Source organism: Mytilus trossulus, chromosome 7 (genome assembly GCF_036588685.1).
Source record: "Mytilus trossulus isolate FHL-02 chromosome 7, PNRI_Mtr1.1.1.hap1, whole genome shotgun sequence".
Classification (NCBI taxonomy): Eukaryota; Metazoa; Mollusca; class Bivalvia; order Mytilida; family Mytilidae; genus Mytilus; species Mytilus trossulus.
The window spans coordinates 70,730,991-70,758,764 of record NC_086379.1 but is presented as its reverse complement, the minus strand read 5'-3'; the positions used below and the strand labels follow the sequence as shown (position 1 = coordinate 70,758,764).

At 31.6% G+C, this 27,774-nt stretch overlaps 2 protein-coding genes across 3 annotated transcripts in view; one reads left to right on the top strand and one right to left on the bottom strand.

The window, feature by feature from the left end:
• The window catches only part of LOC134726640 (cadherin-23-like), an 81,596-nt gene extending 60,392 nt beyond the window's left edge, over window positions 1–21,204 (bottom strand). Inside the window, exons 1-6 of the mRNA XM_063591051.1 lie at window positions 21,150–21,204; window positions 20,475–20,504; window positions 19,612–19,689; window positions 18,668–18,801; window positions 18,162–18,224; window positions 269–370 (exon numbers count right to left, since the gene is read on the bottom strand). Coding sequence (XP_063447121.1) covers window positions 269–370; window positions 18,162–18,224; window positions 18,668–18,801; window positions 19,612–19,689; window positions 20,475–20,504; window positions 21,150–21,183 — 441 coding nt within the window. The 5' untranslated portion in view covers window positions 21,184–21,204. The remainder of the gene's footprint in view (window positions 1–268; window positions 371–18,161; window positions 18,225–18,667; window positions 18,802–19,611; window positions 19,690–20,474; window positions 20,505–21,149) is intronic.
• Window positions 21,205–24,498: 3,294 nt separating this feature from the next.
• LOC134725718 (protocadherin Fat 4-like) overlaps window positions 24,499–27,774 on the top strand; it is a 50,711-nt gene continuing 47,435 nt past the window's right edge. The window contains exon 1 of one of the 2 annotated variants that reach the window (XM_063589750.1): window positions 24,499–24,662. The gene's annotated coding sequence lies outside the window, so the exon portion shown is untranslated. The remainder of the gene's footprint in view (window positions 24,663–27,774) is intronic. The other variant, XM_063589751.1, reaches the window with a different exon arrangement.

The window sequence follows — 27,774 nt, the reverse complement described above, 5'->3', positions numbered from 1 at the left end:
TCAAGTTTTTAAAACTAGACAGTACTTTCAATGTAGTTTGTTATCACATTGATGCCTCTATTTGTTTCTAATGGTTATCAAATGATAAAGATGTAAAAATGTAGGATATTAATTATCTTGCCCATCTTTTCTTTTTCACAATATGATGTCAGTCTTTACTGGGAAAGATTTTCTCTGTCTTCTAGCTGTCAACTCAGGACTGCCGTTATAAATGAGTCTAACCTTAAACATTGAATGTTTTGTCAAGACAGTATAATTCAAATCTTACCTCAGGAATTTGTGCTGAATAAGGTACATTCTGGAATTCTGGATTGTTGTCATTTGTATCTATTACTGTCACTGTTACTGTGGATTGGGTTTCTATGATTTCCTGTTTTCAACAAATTAAAAAATGAATTAGTTTAGCTCAATCATAATTTCTAATTTTTAACTGATGCAAGAAAAACTTCCAGCTGCATAATTATCTCAACATAAATATGTAATTTGTTTAATTATAAAACAAATTTCAAGAAGCTCCTAATTATAAAGAGCCTGAATTGCTCACCTGGTGAAGAAATGAAATTTTTATATTTGTGTTTACCTGTATGCACAGTTTGAAATATCTGTATCTTAGATAATTCACAAAAACAATAGTCAGTCAAAAAGTCATTTCAGAGCAATTACTCCTTAATGGGTAATCCAGTAGTTTCAGCCATATTTGTGTACATACATATGGTGAGCTAATAATAACAATGAGTTCTGTATAGATTAATTCCTGCTTTAAATGTTTGGATTTGAGTGCTTTTATTGTTTAAGTTGAAATATTACTACATAATAATCTTGGATTTGAAACATATTATGAAGGTACTTGTATTTCATGACATATATATTATTACAGCCCGGTTGATCTGATTTAAGAAAAACCTTTTACTAGTATATTTAAAGGTCAGTTTATGTCATGACATCTCAGAGATGAGATTCAATGTAAATTTCATAAATAGTCAAAATTTAAACTTTAGTTTAATAGTGCTGCACACATCACACACCTGTTGCTTTTTCAAAAAATGAAGTTCTGTGACTCCTTAATGTCATATCAGAAATTTATAAACTAAAGGGAAGTTATTTTAATAGTTATCAAACTGTCACCAAAGTTTCATGAAAATGTTCAAAGAACTTTTAAGATATTATCTGAAAACTGGAAAATCCCCCCTTTTTAAAGAATGTAAAACCGGTGGGCCATTAGGGACGACATCAAAAGTTCAATGAAAAATAAAAAACTTAATTCAAATAGTTTTTTCACTGACCCCCTACCCCCCTATTAACTTAAATTGGGGAAAATTGATTAACCCATATGGATATATGTAAAAATCAATGTCGGATAACCAAATCTTGCAGCAGTTCAACCCCCCCCCCCCCCCCAACTATTTGAATTAAATTTTTTATCTTACATTGATCTTTTGATATCATCCCTAACTCAGAAAGGTAAAAAATCCAAATTCATATTAAAAGAACAGAGTTCCAATGTACCCTGATCACATATTTTAAGTACAAGAGCAATAACCAGAAAACCTTTTTTTTTTTGTTCAGTAAAACAAATTAAATTTTATAAAAAGTCTAATGAAATTCGAAGAGTGCTTTGTTGTTGGCTTGCTTGTTGGTGGCAATAGGCTAACATGATCTTGTTAGAAGAATAAAGTACAGATTTAGAACTTGTTATGAATATAAAAGAATTTCTTTAATAACTTTATAAGTAAAAAATTCAAAATTAAAACATTCCTTTTAAATAAAATTTTTGTTTTATATATACAAATATTATAAAATTTATAATTTATCTTTTAAAGAGGTAAATCAGTTATCACTAAAATGTGTCATTTATATGTTAACTGGAACAGGTATCATCTATTTATAGATGTTATATGTAAATTTTGCTGATTAGATAGATAATGTCTAAACATATCCCAATCAGCTTCAAATGACAATTTTAGGAAAAAAGGGATTAAAGTTACTACATACAGATGAGGTGACAATTCCCTAAATCAAAGAGGTAATACAATTTGATGTCTGCAACACTATATCATTCTATTTTGACAATGTTATAGGCCATGCGGTGATATCATAGGGTTTGTATTTGGTGTCATATATTTTTCAATTACAGGTATTGTTTACCTTCGAATATTGTTGTAAACATGAAACGCCCATTGCTTTTTTTTTTTGCTTTTTAAAAGAGCAACAAAGTTCAACATCTTCTAAATGTCAGAAATTGATAAAAAACAAAAACTAGAGGGAGGTTTCCAAAGTTTCAAGAAAACTGTTCAAAATACTTAAAAGATATTGTACAAAAACTGAAAATCACTTCCCTTTCATGAAAAAACTAACAAAACCCAGAAATGTAAAATGTAATATGTATCAATAGACCACTTTCGAGTTCATCCGTCACCGGAAAAAACTCGTCAATTATACGCGCCTTTATCATCGTCATTTGTGCGTTTAGGGGCGTCGTCACTTCCTTCCAATGTTGAGCGAGTGGTTGGAAAACTATAATTCTTTATTGTACGAATTATTCGACAAATTGAATTCTCAAAATTGACAATCAACACTGCTGTCATTAGGGAAATGTCAGTAAGTACCTACAGAGCAACCATTATTTCTAGTTTATCCTGCACAAAGACGATCACTAAGACGCTTGATGAACGTAAATAGTGCAGGGATACAGGCGAGCCCCTCTATCTGGTAAATGACGTCATAAAGGCGTGTATAATTGACGAGTTTTTGCCGGTGACGGATGAACTCGAAAGTGGTCTATTGAAAGGAGGCTTATGTCAATAGATATAAACAATTATCATAAAAAATAAAATAAAAAATAAACAATTCCCCAAAGTTGATTTGGATTACACCAAATTTGGTCATCAGGTGCCAAAAATAATAATAAAACCCAATAACTTGGAAACATAAAATCTAAAGTTTATAAAAATTAAAAAAAGCTCATATTGTAAGTAGATATAAACAATTTACCAATGTTTCTTGCAAATTGGTAAAAATGGTTTTGAATTATGTCTAAATTCTGAAAAATCACCCTTTATAATGAATAAAACCCCATAAATCAGGAGCTCAGGTAAATAGATGTTAACAATTTACCAAAGTTTCAGGCAAATTGATTTAAAGTTTTTTGTGTTATTGTCCAACATGTTGATGACGGACAGACGTACAACTGTATACCATAATATGTCCCACTTAAACAGGTGTATAAAAATAAGATGGCAAACATCAATGAAATAGTTACCAACTACATTTGATTTGATTTTTGGTATTTAAATGCCACTTTTAAGCACCTCTTTTGTGCTACTTTGTGGCAGCCAGTTTTAAATGGTAGTGGAAGCCAGAGTGCCTGTAAAAAAAATAACGATCTTCAATAGGAAAACTGAGAGTCCTAGTTAATTAAGATTGGAGTCGAGTGCACCTGCATGAGCTGGACCTCAGTGATGTGGCAATGATTGCCTTGCAAGTGATTATACAGTAGTATCTACTTAGATCACTGGGCACCAAGGCCCTGTAACCAACTACAATTCCAATCTAGATAGGAGTCTTCACTTGATATGTTATCATTAGTCACTATAAGTTCATAGGTTAAAATATAAATCTAATATAAAAATACTGATGAATACTGAAAAATTTCAAAGCAAATATCAACTAAAATTTTTAAATTGTAAAAACTTATTCTTATTGAACAAAATTATTTTTTATCTCTACCTGTGCGATGTTTACATTCTGTCGCCAATCAAGCCATTCAGTCACAGGACTTCAAATAATACAATCCTTTAAAGGTTGATTAAAATTCAAAATTAGTAAGCAATGAAAATTGTTGTTCATTTGAGATATGCTTTTTTATACTTTTTTGTTAAATATTTGTTTGTTTTTGTTTTGATTTAGATTATGACAAGGTGATGACTACTGTACCCCTATTTTGACAATTTTACTTATTATGTCTGTTTTGTTCACACATCGTTGTAAATATAATGTAATTTGATGCAACTGTTATACAAGTGAAAGGTTTAACCCTATAAAGTCAGGCCCAATCCACCATTTCTACATTTGAAAATGCCGAATATGACAGTTGTTCATCCATTTGATGTGTTTCATCATTTGATTTTGCCATTTGATTAACCACTTTCTGTATTGTGATATGGTACATTTTTTGGCGTTTTCTGAACAACACTTGTTTTGAGTGTTTTCATGCAAATTACTTTTGAACAACTTCAATTTTGTTCTTTTTTAGATTTTAAACAGGGTATTTTAACAAATACTATGGAACCTGATATTGAAATTACAGCTTTGCTGATTATCTTTTATCTATAAAAAAACAAGAATGTGTCCAAAGTAAACTGATGCCCCACTCGCCTTATCATTTTCCAAGTTCAATGGACCATGAAATTTGGTAAAAAATCTAATTTGAAAGTAAAAAGATCAACCAAAAGGGAACATGTGTACTATGTTTCAAGTTGATTGGACTTCAGCTTCATCAAAAACTACCTTAAACTTTAACCTGAAACTTGCACTATTAATTTCTAAGTTCAATGGACAATGAAAATGGGGTCAAAAGTCTAATTTTGTTTTGAAATAAGAAAGATCATATCATAAGGAACATGTGTTCTAAGTTTTAAGTTGATTGGACTTCAGCTTCATCAAAAACTACATTGACAAAAAAACTTTAACCTGAAGTGGGACGAACGGACGAACAGACAAACAGATGGAAGGACGCACAGACCAGAAAACATAAAGCCCCTCTACTATTGTAGGTGGGGCATAAAAATCAGACCAGAAAACATAATGCCACTGAAATATCGTAGGTGGGGCATAAAAACTATTCCTTGTCCAAATTTTGTTATACATTTGATTTATCAGCTCTTCAAGATTTATGCAAAGTTAAATAATTTTTTTATTTATTCATGTTCAGGTCATGGCATCCAGTAAACCTATTGTATGTGGACCTTGCCATAAAGGAGAAGTAAACACTAAAGCTGACATCTGGTGTTACAACTGTGATGAAGGATTATGTTCAACATGTTCTGGTCATCACAAAAACTTCAAAGCAACATGTGATCATAAAACAATCGATATTAAAAGTTATAAACCCTCCATCCAAGCCATCAAAACCGAATGTGACAAACACAGTCAACAACTCAACTTATACTGTCCCAGTCATTTAATGCCTTGCTGTGATGAATGTATTTCCCTTACTCATTCAAAATGTACGGGAATAAAAAGTTTATCAGGTGTTGTAGAGGAAACAATAATTGAAAAGTCCAAGGAATCTGTAGAGACAGACATAAATTCTATCTTAAATGTTTTGGACAAAATAATCAGCAGCAAATCAGAAAACATAAAAACAGGAGAAATTCAGTGTGTTAGCATTAAGAAATCAATAACAGAAATTCGAAAGAAAATAGATAAACATTTAGACCACCTGGAGAAGAAGTTATGCAGAGAAACAGATACCATTTGGAATCAGGAAAAATCAAAGGCAACTGATTTAATTTATGAAATTGAAGGTAAAACTAAAAACCTGAAGGAAATGAAAGAACATTTACAAACAGTCACAACAAATACTTCTAAACTGCAATCATTTCTTGGTGTACATCAGATTGAACAACAAGTACACCAATGTGAAAGATATGTTGAGGATCTGGAAAATGATGGGAGGACCAAAGAATTTGAAATGAAGATGAAGCAAAAGGATGAAGTAAAAAAGATACTCAGTCAGATAGGAACATTAGAATCCCTTGGAGAAGTGCTGGTTGCTAGAACAGAAGTAGTCATGAATATAGACACTAGTGTGAAGAGGGAAGCACAAGTAGAATCACAGGAGAAATCCAATATAAACAACATGACAATGAATATAAAGACAAAGATAGATATAAACATGGAGAAGTTCATTAGTGACATGATTTGTCTGATGGATGGTAGAGTTATAGTTGTTGAACAATGGGGTAAAGTTAATATATTTACTCCTGAATGCAAACTTCTGAAACAGTTACCTATACCTGATAAAGCCCACAGTGTTACACAGATCAATCAGAACACTATAGCCATAACTTTTACCCACGAGAAAGCTATTAAGATCTTCAATATGGAGAATAAAACAGTAACCAAAGTTATCAAATTAGACAAAAAATGCTATGGTTCATCTTTCTCTAATAATTCCCTGGCTGTAGGTTTGGAGAAAGATGAAATTCGTATTATAGACTTAGAAGGAAATACACTGAAGTCAATACAAGTTCAGAGTAAAACATCCCTGTATCACCTTGTTTTTTGTAATGTCAGAGTTATCTATAGTGACTGGAGAGGTAAAACAATATACTGTGTGGATGAATCAGGTAATCAGATCTGGCAATATAATACACAGGATTTATCCAATCCAAAAGGACTTTGTACAGATACTTATGGTAACATTTTTGTAGCAGATAATGGATCTCATAGAATAATAGTAATATCAAAAGATGGACAAAAGAGTAAAGTACTGTTTATTGAAGAGAGTATCAGTGGACTGTATTCTCCAACGTGTATTTGTTTTCAGAGAAATGAGTCTTCAGGTTTTATTTGTGATGAATTTGGTAACTACTTAAGAAAATTCAGTTTATCTTATAGATAATATATACACACTGTGGAATTATGTGATATTGTTTTCCTATGACAATGAAGATGTTTAACATATCACAAGTGAAAATATTTAGCATGAAGTTTGAATGTGAGAGATATTAATTTAGACAAATGTATGTTTGTATTGTGTTATTGGGGTTCTGTTTATAAATGTCCATATCCTTATATAAGTGGTGATATTGTCTTTATTGTGTTGTTCATTTCCTGTCTACTAGTAATTAATGCTATCATCTCAAATCCTTATATCCCTAAGTGGTGATATTTGGTGTAAAGTTTGAATGTGAGAGGAAATAAGGAAAATTGTATTAATGTATGTTTTTATTGTGTTGTTGGGTTATTAGCAATGTACTTTGAACTGATTGGGCAGAGCTTATGTTTTAATGTTTTAAATAAATTTGCCCCAAAGTGGGTCATCAGGTGCAAAAAGCGTCAATTTTGCCGATTTTTCATCCCTTCTCTTGACCCAGAAGACCCAGGGTTGCTGGTTAAGGTATCCAGCTGTAGCCTGCATGTAGAGCGGACCCTAGTGAACAAATTGACCCCAACAGTTGTTAGGTCGGAGTGAATCTGATCTTGACTTAGCAGTTTACAGAAGGTCATTTGGACCCAAAATACCGAATTTCACGATTTTTTGCCGATTTTAGACTTAAAATGGACCCAAAACCGGAAGTAGTTGTTTCCTATGCGTATTTCAATAATAATAATGATCAGTAGTTATATGGCCGTGGGTTTGCACTATCTTTGCCAGTTTTATGCCTCTGAACTTCTTGTGTAAGATACAGATGTGAAGCCTACCCCTCCAGAAAACCGAGTTTTAGCCAATTTCAATTTTCCAAGTCCGTATTTGTGCTCAAAATGCTACTTATACATGAGAAACGTGAATATGGATAGCCTCAGGTTGACGCAACATGCATAACTTTTAAAATAAGTATCATAAAGTGGACTTCTAAAAGTATGGAACGCCATTGGAGCCAAATAACGGTTATTAGGGTCCGCCAGTCAAATGACGGTCACCGCATGGTAAGGGTTAAGAATTCAAGAAAGGAAGAAAGGATAATTTTTTTACTTATTCAAGTAAAAATTTGTGAATGCCTAAAGGACATAACTAAGCCAATTTTTTTACCTTTACAAGTTATCAAAATTCACTTCACAGGATCGAATCAGTATATAGATTTACCATTGTTTCATTTTCAATGTTGACATTCATTTCCTTTAAATAACTTCACAAGCAAAATGCATCATCATGCATTATCTATCTCTAGCTTAAGGGTTAAATTGAAGTTCATCATCAATGTTTTTTTGCTGCTTAAAGCGAATTCTTATCTCACTATTTCACTTTCATTATTAATTGAATAAAAAAAATCATATTCTGGATTTGTTATATATCTCTTACCTAATGGCCCTTTAATGTAATAATTCAATGTTTTGTGAATATATGACCTCTGGTTACTATGTAACCAGCTGATAAGCCATTGATTCAGTTGCAACATAATTTATAACATACTTTTAGTCATTTCTTGTATGATGAATTAAGAACAGTTAGGATTCTACTTCGTCAAAATTATCTCCCCATTATGCCAGTTCATTTTCACAATCATCGAAATGGAAGCCATTGTAGGGATGATGCGCTGCCAATTTTGCTCTTGAAAACCAATAAATTTATCCACATACGATCCTTTTATGTCAGTTGTATTTTAAAAGACAAATGTATCTACTAGCTTAAATGAGCATCAGTTAATTATCATGCCTGCATTGATTCAACTTAAAACTATTGTATGATCAGTTGTCAGGTGGAATTTTCGAAATTTCTAAAACATTTAAAAAAAATTCTAATTAAAGTCATAAGAAACGAGTGACTGGTGAAAAATAATGTTCTTCCAATTCTTAAACCAATGCATACAAACATCTTAAACTTAGTCTTCTGTGCTCGAATTTATCTTTTTTTTCGTGTAAATTTCGTATAATCGTCAAATTTTTTTTCAATCGGTCAGTGTTGTTGTGAAAATATGGCAGGTAATTAAAGTTAGTGTTTTGAAGCCGAAGTTTAACGATTGTCACCTGTTTGTCAACAATTGACGAAAAATAATCAAAAAAGCATGTAAATTGAGCACGTGTTTAACATGTAAATTCAGATAATAGTTTATTTTAAGGACATCCATGCGTATTGTGGTCACCGGATTTTTACGAGATGGGTCACACTGAGGTCACCTTGCATACGCAAAACATGTCGGGGGAATTGTTTGCTGGAAGGAAGCAATTCAAATAAAGTAAACTTCTTCTAAATATGAATAAATTAAAGAATTTTCTTCAGAAAAAAGTATATGTACATAAGTTTTACAATGAAAACTATCCATTGAGTTATAAAAAACATATGCATTATTTTTTTTTGATTTGAGGTTTCTTATGACTTTAAATATTTTGTGGAAGGGCAGACAGAAAATTTTTGGGGTTGAAGATTATAAAACCCTAGTTATCACACACACAACATTGTATTTTTTCGAAGATATGCATTTTCATCATCCAACTTGAAAGACTGTTGTTAAGTACTTTTAGCTAAAAAAAAAGCTATTTGTACACACCAATAAAAAAGAAGATGTGGTATGATTGCCAATGAGACAACTATCCACAAAAGACCAAAATGACAGAAATATTAACAACTATAGGTCACCGTACGGCCTTCAACAATGAGCAAAGCCCATACCACATATTCAGCTATAGAAGGCCCCGATAAGACAATGTAAAATAATTCAAACGAGAAAACTAACGGCCTCATTTAAGTAAAAAAAATGAACGAAGGCAAATATGTAACACTTAAACAAACGACAACCACTGAATTACAGGCTCCTGACTTGGGACAGGCACATACATAAACAATGTGGCTGGGTTAAAGATGTTAGCGGGATCCCAACCCTCCCCTAACCTAGGACAGTGGTATAACAGTACAACATAAGAATGAACTATAAAAATCAGTTGAAAAAGGTTTAACTCATTAGATAGACAAAAAATACAAGTGGACGTGGCCGGGTACTTATACATCCTGACACAAAAAGACACAATGAACAGATCTGAGAGTACTTGCAGTTATCTGACAGCTAGTTCAAAGCCACTAACAACTAATAAAAAATCACATACCTGCCAACTGTCACTATTTGCGGGGGATCTCCCCCATGTAGGCTCCCAAATTGAAATTTTGAAAGTGCAATTTTATCCCTAATTTAAACAAAACAATTAATTTTACAATGTCTTTAAGCTTATAGAAGTATAAAAAACAGGGTTGTCAAAAACCCGGGTTTTATGAGTATTGCCCAGCCAAGTGGGAAATACTGGGAAAACCCGGGTTTTACTGGGTAATACTGGGCAATACTGGGTAATATAAAATACAAGCGTGAATTTTAAAGAGGATTCAGTGATCAAACTCAAATGGAATACATTTAAGATATTTATAAACACATTTTGATTTATAAATAGGTTTACTTGTTTTAGAGTCTGATAATACAAGTGTACTCATTTGAAAAAGTACTATTCTAGCAACTATGAGACAAGTATAAAACAGGTAGACAATGGAAAAGGTCTTTCTCAATAATTCATTTAAAAGTCTATTAAACCACCCGCTTACGTCTAGATATGTCAAACTATTAACATACATTCTAAGAATTCATTTTTCAAATGTTTATATATCTTAAATTAAGAAATAACAAGAAAATGTAAGAAAAATTACTTTTGCATAATTTATATGTATATCACTAATTAATAAATAATTATTCAGATAAGGACATAGGTATGTTTATTTAACAATATTGAGCCTTTTCTTTTCTATAAGTGTTAATGACTTGACCCTGTAGGGTGTTTGTTTAGCAATTATGATTGCATAGTAATTTAAGTTTATAATTCATATAAACACTGCTATAAAATGCATTTTTTAAAAGTTTGGTTATTGAAACAATACATGAAAATTAACAAGTTATCCTAAAAATTTTCAAATTTTATATTCTGCCTACATAGTAGTGGAGAAGAGAATGAAATTGAATTTTTAATCTTCTAGAAATGACTCACAATGGTTATCTGTTCAAAATGTATATATTTAGCTATAATACTATGAAACTACAACAAGTCTTTACTATTTTGTGTTGAAATAAGCTTAAAAAATCATATTGCCCAGTATAAGCCATTTCAGGGAGTATTGCCCAGCCCGGGAAAACCAGGGAATTCCCGCCTGGGTTTTCCCGGGCGGGTAATACTTTGCCAACCCTGATAAAAAAGCCAAAAAAACAACATTAAAATGTTTTTGCAGACCCCCTTGAATGTTTTTTATGACAGCCATCTTGCATGCAAAACCCCCATGGGCATTTTGAAAAGTTGGCAGGTATGAAATCATGCCTCTAAGACTAAACTACTCTGTTTTTGTGATTCATTAGATAGGTATTTCACTTGATCCATATATTTCATCTTTTCGTACTGTGATTTTTTTTATGTTATGAAGTCAACCTGTAGCTTTGATATATAAAATGATAGAATCCGAAGCGAGATGATATATCAAATACCATACCTGTCAACCTGTGATAATGAAAATGCAGGTCATGACCTGCATTGAAGAATCAAATCTCAGGTCATAACGCGTACAAACTTTTTCGAGCAGAATTTCAATATTAATGGTTAATTTTCTTAAAATTTAAATAAAAAAAAAGATACCAAAACATCATTGCATGTTCACTTGGTTAAGTCATTTTAAATTTTATTAATATTTTTTTATTGCACTTTTAAAGATTTTTTTATAAATTTGAGTATCCTGTTTGCTTTTTAATATTGTGAAACACTACAATATAAAGTGTAATTTTAGAAGGTTTGATATTATTGGCTCTGTAGCATTTAAACACATCCTCTGTTGGTCAACAAATAGAAGTTTTTAACAACCTTGACTGGCTATACAGCCCTTCCATGGTCGGTTCCTCTGTTGGTTAATAAGAAAATTAGACTATGTTAAAATATAGTAATACAGTTAAAGGAAGTATAAATGTAAAATATAATTTTCAACTATTTTTTAAAAATTGTATAAAGGTATAAAAATAATGATAAGTTATTTTTCAATATGTATTTGAATTTTATATTTTCATTATTAAATATTTTTCACCTATAAAACGTAAATATAAGGAATAATTTTGAATACTGACAAATAAGGGGAAGTAAATCTTGGTTGAAATATTTTTGTAAACCAATAGAGCAATTTATTTACGACCTAAAGCTAAGGTAATTGGTATTAATTAACAGTGTGTGTTGACACCAAAGGTGTCAAGTGAAGCCATGCACTTAATGGGTCACTTAATTTGACAGTTTACATAGCTAGATAAACTTTCTGTTCATGGAAGAATTACGAATTTGCCGGTATTTCAATTGAATATTGCTTATGAAATCAATCTCAAGGCTAAGAAATAAGTGAAAAATCGGGTCATTTTCGGAATTCCCGCGTTATATCAATGACCCGGTGGGTGATCCGGGTGATCCCTCAGAATTGTGAAAATCTCGGGTCACACCCGCAGAATACGAGTCAGTTGACAGCTATGCAAATACTCTTGTTTTGAAGACAAAATATACACCTCAAACACGCCCTTACAAAAAAAGGTCCACTCAATTTTCTCTTTTTGATACATTTGTTACCCATTTTTTTGGGTTTTTTGTTTGAGTCACATAATGGAAGGGCAAAAAAGAAAATTACTGAACTAATAGATTGATATGTTCTCTGTCCGTGGTAAAAAAAATAAAATCGGAGGTAATATGCATTTTCTACATCCAACTAGATAGATACCCATGTTGTTGACTTGATATTTACTTGTTCTGCATTACTATATATAATAGATAAATTGAAAACTTATGCAAATGGTGTTTTTAGAATAAAAACACTTCTTGAGAAGAAAATTGTCGTTTTATTTGTTTCTATAAACTTTTTAAATTTGTGTTACTATAGTAAACATTACAGTAAGCAATTATCGCCTTCTCTTACAAAGAGCTTCAATTCTTTTGTTCTATTTCAACTTGGTTTCCGCCTGAGAAATTATTGAGAAACTGAGGTTCTGACTTCCTTGGGCAAGGTGGACCATAAGATAATTTTGCTTTTCTACTTGTTTCAATTTTGGTACATAACATATTATTATTATTTTGTGTGCAGCTGTCTTAAATAGCCATGTTACCATGTTTTATATGTTTATATTATTTCAATAAATACTAGTTTAGTACATTGATTTTGTATTGTATCAGTAGGATTATTCTTACTCAGTTTATAGCTAACTGCAGTCATATGTGTTAAAGAATAAAATGAAGTTAAATGTTACATGAAATTGAGAAAGGAAATGGGGATTTGTCAAAGAGACAACAACCCGACCATAGAGCAGACAACAGCCGAAGGCCACCACTTGGTCTTCAATGTAGCGAGAAATTCCTGCACCCTGACGTCCTTTAGCTGGCCCCTTAAAAAATATGTATTCTAGTTCAGTGATAGTGGACGTCAGAATTAAACACAAGAAACTAAAATTAAAAATCATACAAGACTAACAAAGGCCAGAGGCTTATGACTTGGGACAGGCGAAAATTTGTGGCGGGGTTAAACATGTTTATGAGATCTCAACCCTCCCCCTATAACTCTAGCCAATGTAGAAAAGTAAACACATAACAATACGCGCTTTAAAATTCAGTTCAAGAGAAGTCCTAGTCCAATGTCAGAAGATGTAAACAAGGGAAAATAAACAAAATGACAATAACATATAAATAACAACAGACTACTAGCAGTTTACTGACATGCCAGCTCCAAACCTCAATTAATCTGATTGAAAGATTATGTCTTCATAATATGAATATCAGGCACTATCCCTCCCATTAAGGGTTTAGTGTCATACTATCAGAAAGTATATCAGAAGAAAATAACATGTGTCATGCTAACAACTGTTTTTAAAATAAAATGTGTTTAGTTCCGATGCAAGGACTCTTTAAGTGAATCAATATTAAAGCCAAAATATGCAATCTTAAATGATCTGACAACAGTATCTTAACTATATCCCTTCTTAATAAGTCTTTTTAAAGGTTTTGTAAGTTTTTGAGGTGAATACTGAAATTTTTGTCCTTTGTAAAGAATATTACCATAAAAGAATGGATGTGAAATACCTGAACATATAAGATGTCTGCATGTCGAGTAATATTAAAGAATTATTTCCTTATACCGATGATAAAATTCAGTAAATGTTTGGACTAGTTTTTGATATCGAAAACCCTGGTGTAATAATTTTTCAGTAATACATAAATTTCTGTCGCTAAAATCTAATACGTTGTTACATACACGAGCGAATCATGCAAGTTGAGATATAAATAAACACCATAAAATGGTGACAAGGGAACGTCACCATCAAAAAATGGATAATTAACGATAGGAAATGAAAAAATCATCTCTTTTATCATAAACTTTTGGATTAAGCTTCCCGTTAATTATATAGATATCAAGATCGAGGAAAGGGCACTGGTCATTGTTAGTATAAGTTTTATTTAAAGTAAGTTCAACAGGATAAATTTCTTTAGTATACATACTGAGGTCATACATATTAATTGATTTAAGGGGCATTGGTGGTCAAGTGGCTGAGTGGTGTAAGTAAAGTTCAACTACTGCATCATTAAGGTTGTTATTTGATTTTGTTTTGTGTGTTTTTAACGCCTTTTCACACCACTTTTCAGCATTTTAGTGGCAGCAAGTTTTTTCAGATGGAGGGAGCAAGAGTGCCCAGAGAAAAACCACCAGCCTCCTGTAATTTCAGAGAAGATTTTTGAAAAAAGTAATTAGACTTTCACAATAAATGTTAAATCAAAGAGCTGAAAGCTCTGAAGAAAAATGACGCCACTGTCTCTAATATTGGGATAGTTTTTATGCAAGTCTTGATTTTCACATACCGTAATTAGTTTAACAAACAATGCAACATGTCTCGTAAGCATATAATTGATATTCGTATATGTGTGTGTGTGAAGTGAAGGTGCCAACTGGCTGGTTTTTTTTTAAGACAAATGAATAGGTCAAGACTACCTGAATTGTACAAATAAATACTGTAGAAAGGCTTCTATATTTCTCACTGGTACATAGACTGAATCCGGGTCCGTTCGCGCTCATTCACGTTTGCGCCAACTCATGTTCGCCCCCTTTCACTTTCACACCCTACATGTTCGCAACTAATCTTAATTGGTTTTGTGTTTAATAACTCTGTAAGCAAGTGTTTTCTTATAAGTATAATTGTTGTCATTGTCTCAAAATAAAGTGAGACAGCATTTTTTTTGTGTTGAATAAATCTTAATCATGTTTTGGATAGCGTATTGTTAAAGATAATAATAATCCTTTCTAAATAAAGTGGTATTTTGTCAACGTTTTATTTAGCGTGGAATAACTCTTAATCATGTTTTGGTTAGTGTATTGCTATACTTTGTTTCATTGACCTCTTTCATAATGAAGTGAGATTCTGACTATTTTTTTTTCTGTGTGTTGAATAAATTTTATCATGTTTTGGTTATAATAGTGGATTGCTATATTTTGGTTCCTATATTTTATTGTTTCGTTGTTTCAGATCAAAGGGCTTAAAAACAATTATCTTTTGTGTTTTTCCTTTAAAATCTTCAATGTTTTACTCATACCAAGCTATAAATACATTCAGTATTTACACCAAAGCAATTTAAAACAACAATCATGATTTTCCAATTATTCAACTTGAATTTGAATTAAAATTGGGCGCGAATGAGTAGAGTGCGAACGGACCTTGGGTGTGAACGTGCGAGGTGCGAAAGTGTATTGGGCGCAAACAGACCTGATACCACATAGTCTGAACCCCCTTCTCCCACAAAATATGAAGTAAATTAAAAACAAATTGTTCAGAGAACAATTGAAGTCTTTCCACTAGAAACGATCTATTTTTATATTGAAATATGAAAAATCAGTTTAAAATGTTAGTTCCTATGGCTTTATGACGTCCTATTAACCTATGACCTTGACCTCAATTTCAAGGTCACAAACCATGGACCTTGAATCAAAATATCCTAGTTCTTTAATATGTTTGGTTAATGAGTACTACCACTTGACGCGTAATTTTAAATGTAAGATGGACAAAAACTCCCTTTTATTGTATGCGCAGCCTTTCAACCAAAATATACAAGTAAGGACATGTCGCAACTAATAATTTATGAAAAATTATTTGTCAAAATGTCATACAGTATTTGAAAAGAAGTGAAAATAAGCAAAAATCATAATTTATAATATGACCTTGACCTTTGACATTGACCTCATTTTCATTTTTAGTACCAATGACCTCATGAAGACCCTAGGTCTCTATCACTTATGGTCTACCAGTTGAAAATGCATATCGCTTGAATCAAATGAAAAAAGGGGGAATAACTCTCATATGGAGTCCCCATAGAGCTAAGGTTCAAACGAATAGTCTTATCCTAAATATGTAACGAGCAATTTGGTAAAATAAAATCTTTTACGGTTACGAAGGAGAGGTGGCCACAAGAAAAACAGTGTTTGGGGAGATAACTCTTACAACGTAATGTGTTTTGTTATAACTACATTTGATATATGTTTCATTATAATACTTTATTCTGGTTGGCAAACTGCACATCACATGTTATTCCTCAAGCAATTGCATCACTCAATAAAACTTTTCATTCATGATAACACGTGGTCCCACAATAAAGTGCACAGATGAATTGAATAAAAAAGTTAAAAAATTCGTGTTTTCATGATCCTAGCTGAAAAAAGTAATTATAAGTATTGAATGTTTCTTTTTGTAACCTCATAGGGTTGCAAAAGCGTTGACCGTGTGCACATTTTTAGAATGAAGCGCTTACGCTTACGCTTACGCGCTTCATACAAAAAGTACTTCGGTCAACGCTTTTACACCTCAATGAATTTACAAAAAAAAAAGCATTCAATACTTAAATGCAGTTGTAAATTTTTAAAGCAAAAAGAGTTAATACTAACTTTCACTTTTTTGGATGTTCATGTACATTTTGTATGTATTTATTTTTCTCAACTACATGATTTTTTTGGTGTATTTTTAATGATATATATGAGTAGTCCAAATAATTATTACGTCTGGCAAGGCTTTTTAAATTTTATTCTGGGACACCTTCCAATGACCACAAGGCTATGTTAAATTTTTTCTGGGACGCCTTCTTAGGAAGCCTTCCTACGAACGTCTTAGGAAGGCGTCCCAGAAAAAAATAAAATAGCCTTGTCAGACGTCATTATTATTTGGACTAATACATGAGATATTGGATATTTTTATGCATTATTTAACCAGTTGAGTCTTTTACAGGATTGTTTGTTTAATGCTGTTTAAACATTACTGAAAAAAAACCACCTTAAATTTGCCAATTATTTAATTCGTTGTTTACCTAATATTCACTATGTTCTTGGTAACAGTTATTAATTAATTGAATAGAAAATATTATAATAAATATTATTGGAAGCCGAATTGACGTCAAATAGGTGCCGATTTGACTAGATGCCAATTTAACCAGGTGCCGACTTGACTTGTACGTTTCAATTCCTCTGCGATCGTTTGCGGTATTTTCTTGAGAAAACCTATTTTCCATCATCAAAGAGAAGAAGAAACTGCTTGAAATGATTCCCGAACGCTTCGTGATTGTTAAAATAAGTTTAATTCACTCAAAAAACAATTTTAAAACTTGCGATGTTTAAACAGGAAGTTTCAAAAGCACGTGTAAAAGAAGAAATTAACCGGTGAGAGTGGAAATCCGTACATAACATATATCACTATAGTACGACTTTAAAAGCAAAACAGTTTCATCCTTTTGTAAAACAGTCTTTAATATACCTATCACATTAAATTTTTGAAGGGTCTTAAGCTTATTCAAACCATATAAGTCGGTATGAAACACCAAAACGGAATGATAATAACCGATTACGTTTTGTAGTTTACAAAATTCTGGACTGGTTCCTGTCAAACTACAACACTTTGTTCGACTGTAGTGGAATACAAACAGAAACCAGTTAGTTTGTAAACTGGTTCCTGGCTGATTACTACACAATGCTCATGCATATTAATGATAACACAAGCACATTCCAGTTTGTATTGAAATTAGTAAATACGAAACCAAGAGCGGTAGGCAGAGAAATCAGGTCGGCAGTTATGGAACAATGACTGCGTCATTTTCCAAAAAAGAAACATTTTAAGGGCAATAACTCATTAGGGGGGAAATTGACTATTTTGAATGAGGCAAACTCAAGTTAGAGTGTGGAAACAAAAGTGGGATGGACAGACAGACAAACAGAAGGAATGCCATGGGTAACATATTATGCCCTCCCCTGATGCACTTATTGCCTACAACAGGGGCATAAAAATGTAAGCATCTCCTTTATCATAATACTGATAAAGTCAAAACTTATTATTTGTAAACATCTCCATTTTACTATGAACTGTTCCACTTAAATAGATTAAAATTGTTCTAATTAGTAATACAGGTCAAAATATATCTTTACAATCACTTACATTATTGTTTGTATAATATGCCAACCATTTTGCTTGTAAATCATTACCTCCCTGAGAGGTTTCCTGGAAAATAAAAATTTAACATGTATATGACATAACAAAACACCCTATAGCTAAATATAAAATTTAAGCATTAATATGATGCTGCAATTTAACCTTTGGGAAAGTATCAACTGAACTTAAAAATGATTTTTCAGAGAGGAACACTTAAATAAAAAGCATGCAACTGAAGATAAGATAATGTTTCAACATTCATTTTTCTATTTTCATGACCGTTTATGTGGCAACATTCATTAAATCTATGAACACTTGTATATCAATTTCTTTACCATCAGGCATCAGTTCTTCAAACAAATGAGCAGCAACTTCATTAAGTTTTAATTTCTGTGATTTTTTTTTACGTGGGTGTAAGTACTAATGTTCAGGGATTGGTAAGAAATTGCATTATCATGTTTAAACAAGGACTTTGAATTGGGAATATTTTTGAATTTTGGAAAATGCAGTACCTCTCTGTCCAGTTCTCTACTAAGGGTGACAGTACCGTCTGAAGTGACTGCTAGAGTTGTACTGATACCCCTAAACTGAACTACTGTATTAGGACTGCCTGGAACAAAAGCCTTCAGTTGACCTATGTATGTCCCTGAAACATAAACAAAAATAAATGTTTTAAAGGAGGTAAATAACACAATAGGAAGATAACTTTGTAAAAATCAGCTGAACATTTTAATCATGTTAAGGAAATATAAAGCTTCTCAATGATCAAAATTAGCATTTGTCAAACTGCTATATACATGATATATCAAATGAAATGTTTCTCTTTTTACAAATGTTTGAAAAAACTCAATAAAATTTAATTCTAAGTTTTTTGAAATATTTGTCAAAGAGTCAAAGTAAATATTTTGTCAAATTTTATGAGCCATTTTATAATCTATGTCAAAGTGTTTGGACCCACCTTGATCCTTGCTTCATGTTTATTGTAACCTGTTTCAAGTTAGGCATATCTGAAGCATTGTAGAAACAAATATGCAGTGTTAATTTGTTTTCATTCTCAACATACAGGAAATAATTGCCACTGAATTATTATAATAGTATTCTGAAACAACAGCCTCATTCATACACTCATACACTATTTATACATGTATCTGACTATGATAGCATAACAATTATTGTATGCTATTATATGCTATGATATAAAAAAAAGAAGATGTGGTATGATTGCCAATGAGACAACTCTTCACAAGAGATTATGAGCCCATATTCCCTGTGAAGTCTGAAAAACAATTATATTATACTTGAGTGTCCTGATTTCAACACTAAATACAATTTCTATCTTTGTTTACCTTCACAGGGCATATGGACTCATATCCCCTGCTTTACTAAGGTAACCAGTCATATTGCAGGATAAAGAGTAATATTTAATCCAGTTAAAATGGTTAAGAGTACAACATACCAACTGTAGTTCCCTCAATGATCCCCTGACTTAGACGACTCCTTAAGTCACCATCATTGTTGGCATCAAACACAGGTGCTACAATAGAAAAAATAATTACGACTTGGTACTGGTTGTAGTCATTACTGAAATTCGTTTTTGTTTGTTTGTCTGTTTGTTTTGGTATCTTTATTTGAAGGAGTCAGGTATTGATGGTTGAAGTGGTCTGTGGTATTTTTTGCAATTCCACACTCTTTTTTGAGAAGAAGTCCTGGTATTTTAACCATATCACCACAAGATCAGTAAAGTTTTCTTCACCGTATAGGTCATTATCCAATCAAGTTTGGCTATGAAATATATATACATTTTTGAAGATGTCTTTATCATCAATTCTATTATTGCTATTTATAATATTCTCATGTAATTTTTTTTACATAAAGGGTGGGTGCCTTCATTTATTCTACACTATTAGACACAAAACCAAGACAAGATACAATGATTTTATGGCTTACTAGAATACTAAATATTGAAATATTTATAACCACATTCAAAAACAAGAGGTGAAAAACAAGAGTTCGAAACAAATAGCAGTTCTGCTAAACAAATGACATCATTGTAGTCGTGACTTAAATTTACCACTGTATTTTAGCTCATTACCATTTATTATAAGTTAAACCAAGAGAAGCTACAATTAAGATATAGTCCAGAATAATTCTATGCTATATTCTGTTAATAAATATTTCCAAAATTGAAGGATTTGTGTCTGAAGTAGGTGTTTAATGAGACATTTTTATAAAACTGCATAAAAATAATACACAAACATTTCAAGGTTAATTGCAACCAACATGAATCATAATCATATATTTCTATTTCTACTGACTTACCATTTTGTCCAACAACAAGGGAAATAGTTCCTACAAATATATTAATACATATTTAAGCTCATGATATAATAGGTATAATAATGATAACAAGAATGTGTCCCCAGTACAGGAATGCCCCACTCACACTATCATTTTCTATGTTCAATGGACAGTGACATTGGGGTCAAACCTCTAATTGAAGCATTACAATTAAAAAATCATATCATAGGGAACTTGTGCACTCTGACAGTTTCATGTTGATTAGACTTCAACTTCTTCAATAACTTCCTTGACCAAAAACTTTAACCTGAAGCAGGACAGACAGACAAACAAAGAAACCAACAAAAGGACGCACAGACCCCCCCCCCCCCCCCCCCCCGAAATTTGTATAACATTTATTTATGTCTGTGACAAATATATATTGTTTCTCCAAGTTTACACCATCTCAATAAGATTCGTCTGATGTTATTTTTTTTTAATGTATGTATAAAATGTCAAGTTATCCATATATATCTGTATTTTTGGTCTTTTTTGATTGATATGCCTTTTCATTTTTTTATTTAATTTTGGATTTTCAAAGTTTTTTTTACCTCAAGCATAATCTAAGAGAAATTTATTGTCAATATTTGCATATTTTTCATGCAGTGAAATGTATTACTAGTACTATTATTGTTATTAACATAACTATTGACTCACCTGTTAAGGCAATTATACCAACTAGACTGTACATCTTCAGTCTATCCTAAAAGCACAAAAAAAACATCATATATTTCATTTCTAAATGAGCTTTATGTTCAATTATATAGTGCTTAGTTTGTATAAACTGTTCCAGCATATCTTTGAATATGAGTTTTAACAACCCGTCAGATTGAAATACGTAACAGTATCACTGTCTGTCCCCTTAATAAAGTACAGTCTTATTGGAGTACCAATTTAAAATAATATTAAGTGGTATGCAAAATTTGGTCCATTGTAAGAGATAAAAAAAACCTACTCAAACTAAACAGAAGAACATACAAATTTTAACAAGAGAGCATACACAAATGTATTGTCTGCTAATAGTATCTAAGAAACAGCCTTATTATGATTGAAACAAAACAAATAAGGTCAGGTGAACCCTGATAAACAGACATATATGTAACGCTTTATTTCTTCCTCTATGATATTTTATCCTGAGGATAATTTGTCACAGTAATTTTTTTCCAGGCATGGTATTTCATAGGTAGATTTTTTCCAGAGGGGTGAAAATCTATCTGTGTTATGGGGATAGTATATACCGCTATATATTTGTCGTACACTATTTCACAGAACCTTGTGAAATATAGTCCCATATACTAGTAAGTAAGTTACTCACAATCAATATATACCTGACTGTAATTTTAAAATGTTTCACAAAGGTAGAACAAATTTGCATAATTTATCAAAGGGAGGTAATTATGAGCAATTTATATTTGAAAGATATTAATATAATAATATTCCTGAATCTATTTCATAGTGAAATTTTTCCTTGAATCTTATTTTTTATATTTTCATTTAAATAAAAAGATGACTTATAACATGATGTTTTTAATAAGACAGATAAAATTTCACATGTAAATACTATCCAGCCGTTTAAATTGCTTTTGTTCCAATATATTGTTATGCTATAATTTATCTGATTTCCATATGCAACTACATCTTTGTCCCCAGACAAAACTATTTATATAGTTAAAATATTATCATAATCAAATTCTTCAATTACTGTTAACAAGTTAGTAATGCAACTATATTTCTACCTTTACTTTTTAATTTATAATTGTACTGAGATCTGAAAACAATTCACTTTTACATGTATTTCACTAACCTTATTTAATCATGATATTATTTCACAATAACGATATTTGAAATTATTTCTGGTTTTCTTTCTTATGTTAATCATAGATGTAATACCCATCTATGGTTTAATGGTAATTTTCTTTTTAAAAGAATGATTTTAAATATAATATTTCAGGAATTTTTTTCAATGATAATTTGTAAAATGAATCCCATTATAATACATTTTTTTACAATATAGGTTTAATTCAAATACACTATTATTATTTCATAGTATTTGAAAAGGATAAGCTTTTACTAAGAACTATTCAATAAGTTAACTACCCAGATAGAATTTCTTGGCAAAGGAAAAAATATCCCAGGGAAATATTCTCCTCCGGATAAGAAAATAACAACAACTACTGTGACATTTTTTCCTCCGGATCAAATTTCAACCGGATATAATTTTGCTTTACATGTACACCTAACAATCATTTCATTCAGTCAGAAATTGGAGAAAAATATAATTTGGCATTAAAAGAAAAAAATACCATACAATAGGGAATATGTGTACTTAGTTTCAAGTTGATTTGACTTTAACTTCATCAAAAACAACCTTGACCAAAAACCTGAAACTCTCACTTTCATTTTGTATGTTCAGTGGACCGTGAAATTGGGGTCGAAGGTCTAATTTACCTTGACCAAAACTTTAACCTGAAGCGGGACAAATAGATGACCAGACGAATTAACAGATGCACAGACCAGAAAACATAATGCACCTCTACTATCGTAGGAGGGGCATAATAAAAATAGAACAAAACATATTTAACTTATTATTTAAAAATAAATCATGAAAATAAGACAAAGGTCTTATTCTCATTTATGAATATTATATCCTAGTAAAGGACCAATTTTAATACAGTTATAAAAATTGAATTTTGCATTGTGCAAATGAGTATTTTATGGAGTTGGTGGCCTCAAAATTCTACATTGGAAATGATATTTCAATCATAAATTGAACAAATTGGATCAAATTATTGTCTTTTGAATGAATGTTTGTACCAAAAATTTCTTAACAGCAAAAGACACTAAAATGGACATTCAAACTCATAAGTTGAAACTGAGACTACCATAATAGTCTCAGGTTGAAATAGATGACACTGACATGGCAAAAAAGAAAAGACAGGAACTCATTCAAACATTCAATTTTATCTATCTAACTAAAAGTTTATATCTGTTTGAGATAAAATACCCATAAATGAAGATTATTAAATATGGATAAAGATCCTCATTCCTTTTGGGTATAACTGTGCTGACAGAACTTGACATGTACCCTGTTCTAACCAGAAAACATTGAAAAACATACCCTGGGCTATACAAAAATATTGAAAAACATACCCTGTTCTATACACGCTAAAGAAAATGTATACCCTGTACTAGACCTGGGTTCTAGACTGTATCTTAAACAATTAAATTATAAAGCGATTCTGTTCTAGACATATAATTTGGTTAAAAAAAGACCCTGTTATCATCAGCAGCCCTGTTCTAACCAAAAGGGCATGAAAAAGTTACCCTGTTTTGCAGCACACTGACATACCACTAAATATATATAAGAAGTAACCCCCCCCTAAAGGATAAAGATACAGTCTTCCCTTTTCAAGAGAAATCCAATAGGTGCTTTTATAATTACTCTGGTAAATTCGGTTAAAACAATGAAATTACTTGACGTTATTTCTTGTATATTTTTATATCAGAACTGTCCTAATTAGTTTCTTTGTAAATGTGACTTTTTACGATACAATAGCTATAATAAAACTGATAAATGTTGCTTTTAAGTAATTATTAAAACAGTTATTGTGTTACCTTTCAATTGTCAATTAATACCGAGCACCTTCATAACACCCAATGCCTGTATTTATGCATACATGTGTATTCAAAAGAAAACAAAAACCGGTTTTGAAACTCTAAAAATAGGACAACTTGGGAACCACCCATTTTCCCCGCGCTTTTCTTCAGCAAGATTTATCTTTCTCTTTATATTTCAAAAAACGAAACTGTAAATTGAATATGCATAATACAGTGGTGTATATGTAGAAAGTAAATTTATTTCATTGTTTATTTTTTCAAATCAAAATTGTGTATTGTGAAATCTATAAAGATCTGAAATAAAGTTTTCTTTTATACACATTATAATGTTTTGCTTTGTATAAAAATTTGCAATATAAAAATGGAAACTATTTTCATGGTTTCTTGATTTTGTCCAGCCTTTAAAGGCGGTACAAAGCCTAAAACACCCCCTTTTACAAACCGGTCTGTCTATTTATAGTCATCTTTAATTCTATTATAGCACAACTATTCACCTGAAAACAATATGAATTGTGTGGAGTAGGGCGTCCAGGTATACAAACAAGGTTTAGGGTAAGATTTTACATGTGCAACAAACATTCTTCTATATATTATAAATTTCCTTATTTTAAAAAGATGCATAGTTTGCACGAACATATTAATTATTTCTGAGTACTTATACATATGATTTCTCCCTCCCATGTTACCATAATTTATATTTGAATGGAAATGACTTGTATTGTTAAATCTATAAAGGAAAACATGTCAGTTCAGTTAAAAATTGAAGTTATTCCAAAATGAAAATGAAAATAGAACACAAAAAAAAATAATTAAAAAATTAATACACTGACATTTATACCTTACTGACATATTTGTGATATCTTTTTATGGGACAGCTTGCATTTCAAAAATTACAGGTTGAGCAAAATTTTATTTTTTATGTGAGAAAACCACTATATCACTATTCCGTATATCGTCAGATTATCGGAATTCCAATGGGGACTAACTGTGCACCACTTATTGCGGACCTCTTTTTGTATTGTTACGAGTTACAATTTATGACAAAAATAAGCAAAGACCCGTCAAAACAACATCTGATAAACAAATTTAATAATACTTTTAGATATTTGGATGATATTTTGGCTCTCAATAATGACGACTTCAGTATGTATATTAATGAAATTTATCCTGGTGAACTCACTTTAAATAAAGCTAATACTAACAATGACCACTGCCCTTTCCTCGATCTTGATATCTATATCACTAACGGAAAGCTGAAGACTAAAATTTATGATAAAAGGGATGATTTTTCATTTCCTATCGTTAATTATCCGTTTTTAGATGGTGACGTTCCCTTGTCACCATCTTACGGTGTTTATATATCTCAACTTGTACGATTCGCTCGTGTATGTAACAATGTTTTAGATTTTAACGAGAGAAATTTATGTATTACTGAAAAATTATTACACCAGGGTTTTCGATATCACAAACTAGTCAAAACATTTACTAAATTTTATCATCGGTATAAAGACATCATTCGTAAATATAGCTCAACATGCAGACTTTTTATACGTTCAGGTATTTCACATCCAATTTTTTATGGAAATATTCTTTATAAAGCACAAAGGTGTCAGTATTCACCTCATAAACTTACAAAACCTTTGAAAAGACTTATTAAGAAGGGATATAATTACGATACTGTTGTCAAGTCATTAAAGATTGCATATTTTGGAGTTAATATTGAGTCACTGATAAGGTCTTTGCGTCGGAACTAAACACATTTATTCTAAAAACAGTTGTTGGCATGACACGGGTTATGTTCTTCTCATATATGTTATGATGGTATGATACTAAACCCCTTACGGGAAGGATTGTGCCTGATGTTCATATGATGAAATCATAATCTTTCAGTCAGTTTAATTGAAGTCTGGAGCTGGCATGTCAGTTAACTGCTAGTAGTCTGTTGTTATTTATGTATTATTGTCATTTTGTTTATTTTCTTTGGTTACATCTTCTGACATCAGACTCGGACTTCTCTTGAACTGAATTTTAATGTGCATATTGTTATGCTTTTACTTTTCTACACTGGTTAGAGGTATAGGGGGAGGGTTGAGATCTCACAAACATGTTTAACCCCGCCGCATTTTTGCGCCTGTCCCAAGTCAGGAGCCTCTGGCCTTTGTTAGTCTTGTATTATTTAAATTTTAGTTTCTTGTGTACAATTTGGAAATTAGTATGGCGTTCATTATCACTGAACTAGTATATATTTGTTTAGGGGCCAGCTGAAGGACGCCTTCGGGTGCGGGAATTTCTCGCTACATTGAAGACCTGTTGGTGACCTTCTGCTGTTGTGTTTTTTTATTTTGGTCGGGTTGTTGTCTCTTTGACACATTCCCCATTTCCATTCTCAATTTTATTTTTTACAGAGTTTGTCTTTAGTGCCGTGTGGAGGCAGTAGAGTGCCTCCCCGTGCTTCAGGTTTATGCTCTTATAATATACTAGATTATGGAGTGTGTGTCCGAGCGAGAACTGCTCTAGTTCATTACTTTAGGAATGTTTATCAAAAAGTAGTATTTCAATATTCAGCCCCATTCTACTAATTGGTCAGCCATCAGTCATACCCTGATATACACTATCTTTCATACCCTGATATACACTATCTTTTTCGGGTACTAGTAATTAATGCTGATAGCGTTCGACATTTTCAGCCGAACAAATTTATCACTTTTACTTAACTTAATTATTGTATGCTGGTTCATATTCTGGACGCCAATCTTTGCTCCTTTATTATGTAATTCACTAACAAAACAATTATGAAACTAAGAAACGGAAAAATACTAAATACTAAACTTGTTCAAAGGGTATCTACACGTCTCAATTTTCAAAATCGGTTATCTAAAAATACTACCATCGCTAACATTTTTAACAATAAAAATCGTGGTTACCCTTCTATCGATAAGTGTCATGCCAAAAAATGACTTACATGTCCCCGTCTTTCCACCAACAATACGGTAAGGTCCACGTTTAATGGTCGCACATTTTCTTTAAATTTTGAAACTGATATTACTTGAAAAACAAACAGTATTATTTATTTACTCACATGAAACAAACCGGGATGTGGTATTCAGTACGTAGGAGAAACTGGAAGATATTTATCAAAACGCACTCAAGAACATCTGTATCGTTTTAAAAGACCTAATAAATTCAAAAGTATCATTTACCAACACCTTAAGAAGCACAACCATCCTTTTAAATATTTAGCAGTTCAACCTTTAGAAGTAGTAAATAAGCAGCCTGGTGAATCGCATTCAAAGTTTGTACGATCACGGAAAATAATTGAATTAAATTGGATTAAAAAATTACAGACAGTTTACCCTCTCGGTCTAAATGATAATATCATGGGAATTGGTAATATATCTAGAACCAATTCCGTTAACATTTTGGATATTGTTTCTAAAACTGTTCGTAAAAACCGTTCTCACGGTTGTAGAACAAATCGCAATCAAAGAAAATTTCGGGCCAATCATACCAATATTTCGGACCTAATTTCTATTTCAAAAAACAACGGCAGACATTATCTGTTAACAAAACTCTGTTCGTTACCGGTTAATAAGTTAAATAAAATTTTGGAGGATTGCAACACAATTTCATATAGCAGTCCTAAGTATGAAATTGTTCAAATTAT